At 40.3% G+C, this 13,548-nt stretch overlaps 2 protein-coding genes and 1 long non-coding RNA gene across 3 annotated transcripts; 1 reads left to right on the top strand and 2 right to left on the bottom strand.

The window, feature by feature from the left end:
- Window positions 1–275: 275 nt before the first annotated feature.
- LOC308075097 lies at window positions 276–2,912 on the bottom strand. Its single transcript, XR_013932159.1, has 3 exons — window positions 2,348–2,912; window positions 759–863; window positions 276–362 (listed from the first exon to the last, which is right to left on the bottom strand). It is a non-coding gene; the product is annotated as an uncharacterized lncRNA (long non-coding RNA).
- A 1,659-nt stretch (window positions 2,913–4,571) lies between these two features.
- Window positions 4,572–10,563, bottom strand: nubpl (nucleotide binding protein-like). Its single transcript, XM_080414721.1, has 11 exons — window positions 10,414–10,563; window positions 9,531–9,681; window positions 8,893–8,927; window positions 8,566–8,656; window positions 8,353–8,392; window positions 7,153–7,243; window positions 6,515–6,608; window positions 6,172–6,257; window positions 5,626–5,746; window positions 5,143–5,225; window positions 4,572–5,057 (listed from the first exon to the last, which is right to left on the bottom strand). The coding sequence occupies exons 1-11, from the start codon at window positions 10,549–10,551 to the stop codon at window positions 4,995–4,997; spliced, it is 993 nt and encodes a 330-aa protein (XP_080270847.1). The 5' UTR covers window positions 10,552–10,563; the 3' UTR covers window positions 4,572–4,994.
- Window positions 10,564–11,201: 638 nt separating this feature from the next.
- On the top strand, window positions 11,202–13,416 carry LOC308075096 (D-aminoacyl-tRNA deacylase 2-like). Its single transcript, XM_080414722.1, has 3 exons — window positions 11,202–11,460; window positions 11,602–11,671; window positions 12,453–13,416. Exons 1-3 carry the CDS (start codon window positions 11,344–11,346, stop codon window positions 12,800–12,802), a joined length of 537 nt encoding a protein of 178 aa, XP_080270848.1. The 5' UTR covers window positions 11,202–11,343; the 3' UTR covers window positions 12,803–13,416.
- The last annotated feature ends 132 nt before the right edge of the window (window positions 13,417–13,548 follow it).

The following is a 13,548-nucleotide window of genomic DNA, read 5'->3' as shown; positions in this document are numbered from 1 at the left end:
TCTTTCCCGTGGAGTGGTGCGATACAGTGTTGGTCCCATACAGCATAACGCTGAAATAAAACAACACGTATATGTGTTAAGTTTGGAGTATAAGATACACACATAATAATAATAATAGTAAAGTAAGCTACAAAAAAAGTTGAAGTTGGGGCGTTTAATCGCTTTTTTACTATTTAAAAAGTAGCAAAAATAGCAGATCTACAAGTTCACAATGAATCACATAGCAGCACATTGTGAGATCGTAGATATGCTAGAAACATGGAGAGATGTTTTACCGTCCTCTGATCTGCATGGCGAACACAGTCGATGAAAGGATCACTGGTGTTTGGATCCGAGCTACACACAAAACAACGAACCTGGAGCTGATAGACACACAGACAGACAGACAGACAGACAGACAGACAGACAGACAGACAGACAGACAGACAGACATGAAACAGACAGATAAACAGACAAACTTCAAACCCTGCAGGTTTAATCTGCACATAATTTATACATGATTAGAAAAACCTATTCAGTGCATTTTTCTGTTTTTTGTAATAATGGGAGATGGAAGTCCTTCCAGTGATGTCATCAGAAATATACCTCATAATAATAATAATAATAATAATAATAATAATAAGGGTAATAATAATAATACTAAGGGTAATAATAATAATAATAATAATAATAATAGTGTTTTGTTACATCTTTATACTTCACTGAGCCTTCATTGATCAGAGTTTCATAATTAATGTGATGTAGCCTATTTCACCAACCCTTTTGAATGGACACTCAGGACGATGTGTGTGGTCATTTGCACCCGAAGCCTTACTGCAGACTGTGTTCTTTAAACGCACGTCAATTCTCACCCGGGGTGTGAGCTGCAAGAGAATAAGAAATGACCCAATTCAATTAAAGTGCCAAATTCCACTTCATTTTCAACCTTATCTTCATATGATTGGTCCTCACTAATGTCTACTCTGTCTACTCACTCTGTGTCTCATCAGTGGGTGTGGACAGTACAGAAAATGCCTACCAGTGACATCATCGGTAGGCAGGTTTGGTCACTTCAAACACGATTTCTAAAATGTATTTGAATTCATTCAAGAACAAAGGCTTCTATGTCAGCATGCCAACTCTCCAGGATGAGAAAGGCTATAGTTTCTATTAGCTCGGAATCCCCATTGATGATGTCACTGGTAGGCTAGACTGCCCCAACGCTCCTGATTTCGTGTATAGAGGGGCGGGTGTAAAGAGCCGGCGAGAGATTGCGGCTGATCCCATTGGTTCACCGATCTGTCCGTCAACCCCCGCCCCGTTAACACAACATTACGAGCGACGCCCACTGCACTCTGGTTGGTTGGGAAGTGAAACACTTCCTCATACCGAGTACACCGACGCGCTGGGCCAGGCTTTTATTTTTTAGCAACACTAAACAATAAAAGCCTGGAGATCGAGGCTACTGGTAGGCAGGCTTCTCAACAGTCCACCAATGAGACGCAGAGTGAGTGGACTCAGACTGAAATGGTGTCATCCAGTAATGAGCATTAGTGAGGATCAATTCGAAAATATAGAGCAGAGACCGGACTTTGTCCTCCCAACGCTCTGAGTAAGCATGTTTTGGGTCACTGGCTGGGGGAAAACGTCCTTTTAACTCTCTCAGTGCCAATTAAATAAAAAAATTATTGCGAACTGTGCCAACTTTTTTTTTTTTTCTTCAAAGTAAAAAAAAGGTGCTTAGGAAGCGAGATACAGCCTTTTTCAGTTATAGGTTAAACAAAGAGTGGATGGAGCTGCAAATCTTCAGATAATGATATCTTGGGTTCTGAACACTTTTTTCAAAGAAATATTTTTTTTTATTTATTTTTTTAACTCAGGATTTCTCGTTCTGGCGCTGAGGGTATAACCCTAAAACTCGGGATAACTCGGGGTCTGGCACTGAGAGAGTTAAGAGGAAGAAAGTTCATGTCAAACATAGTGATGTCAAACAAGTCTATGAAATCTACCAAAAGGTTTTATCTGCGACACAATTTTGTACAAGTGGGGTCTCTGTTTCATCTCTCTCTCAGCTAAGGTGTCCTTCGCCTGAAAAACTTTGAAATAAAAACTATAACTAGGCTTTACAAAAAACTAAAACAAGAGCCCTACACTGTAAGTTCATTCCACACTAAACAATCTTTTTGCTCGACTTTTTGCTCGATCTATAGCTGAGTCATTCCACAGTATTAAGTTACCAGTAGATATATTGGAACAGCTCTGATCTGTGTTTCACAAGAGAACACATTGTATCATAACTTAAAGCTACATTCACGAAAACAAAAAAATACAGTGCAAAAATAATGATTCAATAATAGGAGGGTAGTACCTGTGCTACATCACCGATTGCAAAGAAGTTCAGATGTCCATAATTAAGTTGTTGATTAGCTTTAATCAGAGCCAGATCAACAAAGCTCTTCAGGCGAGGTTCCATCTGGCTGTAGCTATTGTCTGTCTGTCCTGTCGCCAGGCAGAACACACAGCTCAGGAACAACAAGCACACAGTGAGTCTCATCTTCTGCAGCATGGATCCTGAACAGGAGAATATAGTGTTGGTTAGACCTTCAGAGCAGTTATTACAGTTAATTAAAAATATCCAAATAACGGAAACTACAATTGACAAAATATTTTAGTTCACTGAAATAAAAACTAAAACTAGGCTTTACAAAAAACAAGAGCTGAAAACTGTATTGTGTGTTCACAAGACTAACTGAAACTAACGGACACTTCGCCGATTTTGAGAAAAACGATCCCCATAGCGTCAAATGACGTTTTCCGTAGGTTCTCACCTTATGTCCGCACTACATGACTGCAAGTGACTACAGCTGTAGTTCAAATCCAAACCAACCCCCGTGGCTCAAAGGACCGGCCCCTGAGGGTGTCTCCCTAACATTTCGTACACCCTTTCCCCACTCGGCCACTCCCATTAGCTACCTCACATGCACAATCATGGTGTCTCCCAACATATGAAAGTCCGACCAATCTATGGAGGAAGATGACTATTTTTACGTTATCTCGGAGTCAGAAAAAACAGCAGGGTTACTTATTTGAACCCGAGTACACCAAAGAACAACCGCAGCACAGGGACGAGGAGCAGCAACGCGTCGGGATGATTCTTGGTGGAACATACACAGTAGCCTGTCCTATCCTATACATGAGGGACACAACGTGAGTGCTGGCATCAATCTTTCATTATTGGATTTGTGGAGCCGTAGCGTGCATACGGAAAGTTAGTTATTGTTTACTTTGACTGTAGCCCTGAAACATGACGGTCATGGCGGAACTTCAACCTGGTTTTGGCACTTTTTCCATTTACAGCCCGTTCATCTACATAAACGGATTTCTCTACCTGGCAACACCAAGTTGCCAGGTTCTGGAGAGAAACAAGCAACCAGTGTTAAATCGTTCGGCATTAGCGGTAGCCTCTCGGGAACTTTCAGCGCATGTTTGACTATCATGAGACTCTACAATGAGTAGTAGTAGAGAAAAAAATAACTTTGCATCGGTTATAATAGACGAATTTCCCTAAGCCACGCATTATGACAACGGAGGGGGTTGAAAAAATGACGACGGGGGAATCTCTGGAAAAAAACAACGCCACTTTTTACGTCGGTAGGTGAGTAACGACACATCAAAGATAACACTTAAAATGTCCGGAATTCTCCTTTAACTAAACTGGAAAACCTACAACCTAAATTGAAAACTTGAAGTCAAAAGGAAATCAAAACAATAAGAGAAACCATAATCACCTTGCTTCAGAGGAGAATGTTTTGTAGTGTAGACCTTCTTCAGAAGAACATGTGTTATATATATCTGGTCAAACCTCAGTCCAGAGGACAAAGAGCAGCAGATCTTGTGATTCCTCGGTTAGTTAGTTTGTTTGTTTTTGTGTGTGTTTGGCTTCAACCAGAAAGTTCATTGACCATCTGCAGAAGTGTCTTGTCACAGTTCAAACAGTGGTGATTTATTGATCGTTCCTGGTATCAGTATGATAGTCATGATAGACAACGTCAATAATATTTGATAGTATTGGTTTCATGCCAACACTCCTTTCATCAGAGGTAATACAAATTTCACATTTTTATTCAAACATGTTTCTACCCGTTTGTAGAGAGCCCCAAGTTTCTACAAAGACTCTAGGCATCGAGCTCTAGCAGATAATATATTCACCACACCACTGTACCACAATCTGGCTCACAAACTGTGTTCCATGTCACACACACACACACAACACAAACACGCCCCTCAATGTATTTCACATTTAAACACAAACCATGCAAGGCACCAACTTGCTCCTTGGGAGCATTTAGGGGTTCAGTGTCTTGCTCAAGGACATTTCAACATGCAGCCAGGAGCTGCCGGGAAACGAACCAGGAGCCTTCCGATTCCAAGATGACCACTCTACCTCCTGAGCCACTGCCGCCAGCACCACCATAAAAACAATCTTCCAACACTAACTCCCCAAAAAAAGTCCAGTCCACTCACTCCAAAATTAACATTTACTTTACAGTAAAAACCCTCTGAACAAACCAGGCTTCTCTTTGAACACAATATATAATATTGTTGCTGTCGGGCAGAAATGTTTAGTTTTTTCCATAAATGCATGCTCTATATTATACTTTGTGGTATGACACAGTTGAGCATAAGTAGCAAAATTAGCCAATGTACAAGCTCACAACGTGAGATGTAGATGTGATGATTCAGATCAGATGGAATCAACATGCAGGGATGCGATTTCTTTGTCAGTCTTTCAGAGAGTTGTCCAACACAGGAAAGTGCTCCAGGTCCATTTGGTTCCATTTGGACACTCTCAGAGTTAAATGAACTCTCAGAATTTTACAATGCAGTCAAACAATTTCTTATGCATTTCTATGTGTATGCGTGTTTTCCTGATCACATCCCCAAAGATGACCTGTTGTCCATTTGTCCACAGGCTGGTTGTCAATCAACCATTCACTTCCTGTTGAAGCTGTCAATCAAGCATTTACTTCCTGTAGTCTCTGGACAACTGCAGACGCCACCTTCCGGTAAGCCTCAGCCTGGAATAACACAGACACAAATTAATTAATTTCAAATGTAATTGAGTGAATGAAGAAGAAGAGAAGAGAAGAGATGAGTGCCAACCTCAGGACTGTTGGGAGAGGAAACGACCACAGGCTTGCCTTTGTCTGACATCTCTCTGATGTTCAGATGGAGAGGAATGTCTCCTGGACACAGAAACGGAGAGAGAAAGTAAGAGAGCCATGGAGAGATACGGGGTGGGGTGGGAGGGGGCAGGTTAAATGTAAAATTTCCATAGCTCTTTTTGACCATTTTCAGACATTTTAGCCCTGCCAAAAAAGTGATTGCCTATACTGAATATAATGATGATTGGTATGGTAGAAGGTATTGACCATATTGGGGGAGCAATATGGTCAATCCAAACCTATTCCAAGTATGGTCTAAATTGTTTGTGTCATTTGACAGACCAGAATTTTGTCTAAATTATGGTATGCTTTTCCACACTAGCAAATGCTTGCATGACAACCATGGTAAGAATTTCCAGAATGTAGGAATGAACACACTTTACAAACAACACTTCATGAATAAGTTGTATAAAGTTCTTACCCAGGAACGGTACTCCCAGTGTGTCTGCTAGGTGTCTAGCTCCGTCAGAACCAAATATGTGGGTCTGATGGTTACAGTTTGGACACTGGAACACGCTCATATTCTGAACCAGACCCAAGACCTACATTAGAGTGGATACATATAGTAAGTATATGTACACTGGTGGTTTTATCCATTAACAAGACAAAAAAAAAGAACACATTATGTGCTGTTTGTTACTTAATATCATTACAATACACTGTAGAGGGATCAATCTGTGAATTCTTTACTTCTAATCTATATAACATCTACTACTGTATGTCAAATGCTATTACATACAATGCCATTTTCTATACTGTGAAAATGCCTGCTCTAAAATATGTTGGTTAATAAGGAATGTACTGCAAAAAAAAGATAGAAGCTTCTTTTGAAAACATGGTAATATTAACTTTAACTTTAATACATTTTAAAGTGAAGAGTGCATTAACTATTTTACAATGAAATCAAATTTTGACTTTTGCAGGAGATTTCCAGTGAACACACATCATAGTAGGGTTATCACCTTACCGGCACATTGACTTTCTTGAACATCTCAGTACCTCTGCGTGCGTCTAACAGAGCAATGTCCTGAGGTGTGGACACTATGACAGCCCCTGGAGGACAGACACATGGAGGACACTCTTAATGAAAAAGGCAAAATAGAGCTGTCTGTGTTTGTTCCTCTGAGTGAACTGATGAAGAACAGGACTGAGCTGACGGAAGGCCTCAAAGATGCCATGGTTCATAATTCTTATTGTTTGATATATATTGGGAGTCTAGCGTGATATAACCTAGCGTGCATGTGTGTGTGTGAGTGTGTGTGTGTGTGTGTGTGTGTGTGTGTGTGTGTGTGTGTGTGTGTGTGTCTGACCTGCTACAGGGATGTTCTGTGAGATTGACAGCTGTACGTCTCCAGTACCAGGGGGCATGTCTACCACCAGATAGTCCAATGACCCCCAGTCTACCTACAGGCACACACACACGCGCACGCACACACATCACTGAACATCAAACTGCAAACATCATATGCCAATATTGTCTACTACTCTACACTAACTAAAATCAGGTATCTGAATTATACACAAAAAATATAAATGATGATCTAAAATGAAAATAGCTGCTGTTTAAGGGTAAAGCCCAATTTATATGGACTGAAAATAGCCAATCTATAAGCTCACCACGTATTGCAGATGCAACACTTGGTGAGCTTAGTCATTTTAGGTCTGCAACACCGTCTTACGATGAAGTATAAATGGTTGCTAGCAGTCCAAAGCAACTGGCCGCGAGGCTGACCAATAACTTGCAGCCAACTTCCCCTCAACAACAAAGAGGAAGTGAACGTGACTGCGGCTAATGTTTTTAACATTGTCCTGAGGACAAAAAGGCCAATTCTTAGCAACCTTGGTTGTCATGGAAAATAAACTATTGGAACTTGGATTTCATTGATCATAAAGTTGTTGCACAGTGCAGTAAATCAGGGCTATAATGACGTTAGTGTTGGTATCCCACCTGTCTGAGTAGTTTCTCTATGGCTGACATCACCATCAGACCCCTCCATACAATAGGAGCTACATCATCTACTAGGAAACCCATGGACATACTGCAAGTAGAGACAACACATGCAAAAAAGCATTGTGATTATGTACACACAGTATATAGACACAACAGCAGTGTTGGGCTTGTTACTTTAAAAAAGGTAATATATTTACTCATTATTCTAAGTAATCTTATTACTTTACTTATTACTCCCTGCCAAAAGCAGGGTTGCATTGCTCATGGGACGACCTTGCACGCCGTGCAGGAACCTATTTGACCAGGAGCATGTGCAGGCACATGCATAGATTTAAAACAACTTTAAATTCACACCTCTACAAAGTTTACAAAGGCTCCCGACTCACACCAGGTGAATTAACATAGGAATGAGCCTAGACGCATATCAATTGTCCATTGTGTCCACCTGTAGTGTAGGTGTTAAGCGACGTGCGCGTCACGTCATTAAAATACACGTCACGTCATTAAAATAGAGTGCAACCACGTTCCAATTCAGCAATGCAACACTGGCCAAAACGAACTTGTTAGTTACCAAATCAACTTTTCCATTACTTTGGTTAAATGTGTAGTACCTCATAGGAGTTCAAATAATACTATCTGGGACTAGACTGGGGTCACGTCGATTTGCAGCTGATCCGGTCTGGGTCTCAAGCGGAAATCCTCCCAATACACGCAAATCTAGATCTCTAGAGACCCACAGTTTCACCAAGGCGCGAGAAAATTGTAACTAAATACTTTTGGGGAAAGGTAACTAATATTATTACTCAAAATGTTATGTAAATAGTTATATTACTCGTTACTGAAAAAAAGTTATAAGATTACTTTTTCCATTACTTACTCTCATTAAACACTGCACAACAGTCACTGTTTTTCCGGGGTTAAAAGTATACTTTAAACAGGGAGTCAGGGACACGTGTCTATTCCGTTCTGCGATATCTCGTCTTATTGTTCCATGTTAGGAACTCTGATATATTTACATTTATATTGCATTCTTAACTCTACTCTATGTATTTTAATATATGCTGACCCTCCCAACTAAACAAATAAATATCAGGGTGTAGGTGTGTATATTGTTTAAAAATTGTATATGATGTCATATTATTTTCTATGTATAACATATACATGATGTTAAAACACCAGAGGAATTGGGCGACTAACCATGGAATCCCAAAGTTGGTGAGAGGTATCATCAGGTTTTCTTAAAGGACAAAGGACATGAAACAATTTCAACAATCCGGTCTTTCCATTCCATTTCAACAGCTCAAGATGATCATGACCACAATTACCATTTACACTTAGTTTGCACTATACTATACTGTACATGTCTGTCTGTTTGTTTAGTCAATGAATCATAAATGATATATGACATACTGTCAGAGAGCTCTGGGTTTCCCTTCAGGTTCATCAGCTTAGGGACAGATGGACCATATATATCAGCATCTAACAGACCAACTGACTTCGACTGGCAGAGAGACAGGGAGAGAGAGATTTTCAGGACAGAAAGAGGAGAAATGTGAAAGGGAAAGGAATGGAGAAGAGAGAAAGGAGGGGAAGGGAGGAGAGGTACAGTATGTAGATATATGACATACAGCATGCTATTGTTTAAAATGTTTTCTATCAGGCTACATATTTTTGTATTTTGTATCTATTCTAAAAACCTTAAATATCAGGGAGTAATGATTAACATGGCGACCTTACCGGATCATTGGCCATTAGTCCAAGGGCCAAATTCACTGTTAACACAAAATGTAAACAGACCATAAATAAAAACAAGATTCAAACTTTTTGTTTATAATAACAAAACACTTTAGTTGTACAGTACATCAACTTTAATATGCAGAATGCATCTCAAAGTGCATCTCAAATGGCATTAAACAATGTTTGCACAGTCAGGCTCTCCTCTCCATTACTATTCAGAAGAGAAGATAAATCTTCTATATTTCTAATTTTTCTATATAGCACTGGTTGTCAAAGTGGGCCCCGGGGACCCCCAGCCCCAGGGGTCATGGATGCAGGTTCCAGCGGGTCCCCAGCAAAAAATAGCATAACAATCAGTTAAACCACTTTAACCCTATATACTACATCAGCTATTTGAAAATAGCCAATCTACAATCTCACAAGTTGTGAGCATGTAGATCGGCTATTTTTTAAAAGAAATCTTGAAGAATTGTGGTAAAATATGGACGATTTTTAAAACATTTTATCAACACAAATCTTGTATGGGCTTCCCTAGCACAAACTCTTTTCAGCTGGGGGTAAGCAGCCAAATACATATGAGCCAAAAACACATGAAAAGGTTTGAAAAGCACTGCTATATAGGCCTGGTAGCAGCTTACCTGCTGTGGTGGACTTGCCCACGCCACCCTTCCCAGAGGCCACTACAATCACCTGTTTGACCCCAGCAATGGGCTTCTGTTTGGGCAGTCCCTTGGCCATCTGCTGCCTCTGTCTCTCCTGGAGGGACAGTTTGTTTGCAGCCCCTGAACTCTGAGAGACAGAAACAAGGAAGGACAATGAAGGAACGAAAGAAAACAAAACTGAAATGAATGGAAGAATGCAATAAACAACACATATTGCAGTCAGGAGCAGCCTTGCACAAGGTCCAACAGTATTCCAACATGAGACAAAATGAGTAAGATGAAGTACTACTGTACAGAGTGTATGGAACAGTGATGTAAATTAGCTAAGTACATTTACTCAAGTACTGTTCTTAAGTAACTTTTTTAGGTATTTTTAATTTAATTTAATTTTAATTTATTTTTCAGTACTTTTACTTCTACTCCACTACATCTCAGAAGCAAATATATTATAGAGCTTGTAGATTTGCTATTTTCAAAGACTTTTATACATTTTATGCATTTCAAAACCTGAAATGCGACATTCTGCGTAATGAGTACTTTTACTTTAAGTACATTTTGATGCCAATACCTTTGTACTTTTTATGTTTACTCAAGTAAATGTTGAATTCCAGACTTTAACTTGTAACAGAGTATTTCTACATTGCAGTATTGATACTTTTACCTAAGTAAAACATTCGAGACCTTTTTCCACCACTGGTATGGAAGTCCCAATCGGAATTAAATGGAAAATAACATCAACTTATCCAACATGACACAGTAGGTCCACAATTACAGATAGTGTGATGCAAGGTTACATATATAGAGCTGTTAGCTAATGCTAAGCTAAGATCCCTTCCCAGAGAAGAACATCTAGACTTACCTTACAACGTGTGAAATAAGCACAGTACCAGGGGCCATGTTTTATGTCTCTCCCTGCCTGTAACACACACGCTTTGTCAACACGAACACTGGATAATCTTAGTAAACATGAGAGTTTGCTGTAGCTGCAGAGAGCCATGTTTGGCAGCCCTTGTGTTATTGTTAGCAAGCTGCTTCGAGACAGTCAAGCCTGCGTACGGTTGCGCAGCACATCAGCAGTACTTGTGTAAGTATGTCTCAAGTACTGTACTTTCTAATTTACTGTCTGGAGTATTCCCAATTTTCAGTACTACTCCACTACATTTCAGAGGCAAATATTATACTTTCCCTCCACTATAATTATTTGCAAACTTTAGTGACGAGTTACTTTGTAGATTTAGATTATTATTGCAAAACATGCATTAACCACTTCAGCCCTTCATACATTTTGTCCATTTGAAATTAGCAGATCTACAAGCTCTGCAATGCATTGTGAGCTTGTAGAGCTGCTATTATCGAAAGATTGTGAAATGGGACATATGCATGCACAATGAGTACTTTCTACTTTTGGTACTTTAAGTACATTTTGATACCAATACTTTTGTACTTTTACTCAAGTAAATGTTGAATTCCGGACTTTTACTTGTAACGGACTATTTCCACATTTCATCCAGTATTGATACTTTTACCTAAGTAAAAAAAAAGGTGTACTTTTCCCACCACTGGCTATGGGATCCGCATGCGAAAATACCACGCAGCCATGAGCATCATCCAACGATTGTGAATAACACGCGGAAGACGTAAGTAAGTTGCACCGGTTTTGCCCTCACCCATACATTCAGTGGAGAGTACCTCAGTTTTACACTCCAACAGCTTTTATAAACATTTGCCATCCAGTTCAGTTGCATGTCAGTCTACTCTGCTGCCTTGTAACAACTGAGAACGTTCAGAAATGACAGAGAAGGCTCCTGCACATACAGTACTGGCCAGGACAGTCCTGCAACAGTGTCTGCATGGCAGGTTGCAGGTGAAACCTGCAGATGAACACTCTGAGGCAGAGTGGGTTGAGGTAAGAGGTCAGATGGTATTATATCTTGAATACAGGGAAAGCCACAGCTGGCACAATGATATTATGCTCAAAACAGTGGTTCTCAAACTTTTTCATGTCAATGAGCCTTTTCAATTAATCAGATCTTTTTTTTGCTCCCAGATTGGCAGAGGGATGGTCATCTATGTCTGTTTTTTTAAAGGAGCCACAGACAACATCCTACCTAAGATGGGTGAGCGTTTTGGCCCTTCCTTTGTGTGCCTGTCTCTCTGTGTCATTCTTTCTGTCTCACATTCCCCCCAACTCTGTCTCGTAGTGTATGTACTTTGTACTCGCACTTGTTGCTGATGGTCAATATAACTGATATATTTACATTTATATTGCTTTCTTAACTATACTCCATGTATTTTAATATATGCTGACCCTCCCAACTAAACAAATAAATATCAGGGTGTATGTGCGTATATTGTTTAAAATTATGTCTTATTATTTTCTGTGTCTCGTAGTGTATGTACAGATGGTAAAAAAAAACTCTTGATCTTGATCTTTCTCTCTGACATTCACTCACCTAAACTATTAGATTAATATAATCATATCTTGGTTGTGGGTTCGAATCCACCGTGGTGCATCCGGCTTTGTCGAGCGTCTACACGAACACAATTGCCCCGTGTTCGTGGGAGAGAAGGCGGGTGGGGAGGGTGGTATTGGTCATTGCACGTACTCCTACGGGCTGGGGCAGCACCTGTCAGTAGGGAGTGTTGGGCGGGAGGAGTAGAACGAAGGCTCTACTTTCTCCTGGTGGGGGCTCCTCACTGGCAGGTGAGTCAGTAGGATACGACAGCAGTGACAACACCGAAATGTGTGTGGGGAGAAATCAATTTGCATAACGACTAAATTGGGGAGAAAAAGGGGTACAATAATTATTGTCTACTCAAATGTTGAAGGAAAAAATATATATATAATCATATCTTGTTTGCTGCTGTTTCCCCCCCTCTACACTCCTTCTCCTCCAGTCTCTACCCTGTTGAACCAGAGGCTGTGTGAGTCTGACTCTGGGAAGTATGTCTCTGTGCTGGAGCTTCCCGGCAGCCTGCTCATTGTTCCCCAGGCAACGTTGGGAGGAAAGGCCAAAGGCAGGGCCATGCAGTACCACGCCAACATCGGCAAAGAGGATGGACAGAGACTCTACCATGAATTTGTGTCTCTGTGTGAGAAGGAGCTGATGCAGGCTGGAGGGGAAACGGGGAGTGGGGCGACAGAGCTCCAATCTGGAGCAGTGGTGCTGAAACATGGGACGTATGGAAACAGACAGGTTCTGAAGCTCGACACCAACGGACCCTACACTCATCTGATGGAGTTCTGACCTGCACAAGACAAAAAAAGACCAGCGGACTTCAAATGGTTTCACACAGATTCAATATAGTGAATAACTAAATGTAATCCAAGGAAAGTTATATGACTCTGTCAGAAGTTCTGAAAAAGCACTAGGATACATGTTGTTTTTCCTGGTAAAATATGTCAAGACCAGAGTCCCGTCTAAACCATAATTGTTTTGTTGTCAAAATATCTAAAAACGAGTTTGAATCCTCCACAGTGCATCTGGCTTGGGCTGGCCCTCCAACAAACACAATCGGCCTGTCACTGCATTAGTAACTCCTAGCAGGGTGCTCAACTGAGAGGAATAGAATGTTCTTATGAATGTGTTATGTCCTCTGGTGAAACTTCTCACTGTCAGTGTCAGGTGAAAAGATGTGTCTAGCCTGTAAAATGTTTATAGATCTCGTTTGTTTATTAAAAGCCTGGCGACTTCATGGGTATAGGAGGAGACACGTACTCGTCTACACCCTCACTGGCGAATTACAAATCAGAAACTCAAAACTTAAATCAATTTAGCGATAAATGCTTTTCAACTATATGTTTTTCCTGCCTTCCTCCTTGGATTGTACGAATGAGAAAACAATTAGTTAATAAAGTTATTTTTGGGAATATTTATTCCTTATCGTTGTTTAATTTATACACTACACCTGAACCTTAGCTGTTGGTAGTCAAGGATGTGATTGCTGCAAAAATGTTTGTTATTTGATCATCAAATCTTGTTTTTGTTCTTGT

This window comes from Gymnoscopelus braueri, assembly GCF_963280865.1.
Source record: "Gymnoscopelus braueri genome assembly, chromosome: 19".
Taxonomy (NCBI): Eukaryota; Metazoa; Chordata; class Actinopteri; order Myctophiformes; family Myctophidae; genus Gymnoscopelus; species Gymnoscopelus braueri.
The sequence above is the reverse complement of the archived record's forward strand: the minus strand, read 5'-3'. Positions and strand labels throughout refer to the sequence as shown.

Bases quoted from the DNA above. Each gene is read 5' to 3' on its own strand.
- nubpl (XM_080414721.1), bottom strand. From the start codon at position 10,551: ATGGCTCTCTGCAGCTACAGCAAACTCTCATGTTTACTAAGATTATCC. The intron at 9,682-10,413 runs GTAAGTCTAGAT...TCTGTCTCTCAG, and splicing joins CTTATTTCACACGTTGTAAG to AGTTCAGGGGCTGCAAACAA. The intron at 8,393-8,565 runs GTATGTCATATA...TTGTCCTTTAAG, and splicing joins AAACCCAGAGCTCTCTGACA to AAAACCTGATGATACCTCTC.
- LOC308075096 (XM_080414722.1), top strand. From the start codon at position 11,344: ATGACAGAGAAGGCTCCTGCACATACAGTACTGGCCAGGACAGTCCTG. The intron at 11,461-11,601 runs GTAAGAGGTCAG...TTTTGCTCCCAG, and splicing joins CTGAGGCAGAGTGGGTTGAG to ATTGGCAGAGGGATGGTCAT. The intron at 11,672-12,452 runs GTGAGCGTTTTG...CTTCTCCTCCAG, and splicing joins CAACATCCTACCTAAGATGG to TCTCTACCCTGTTGAACCAG.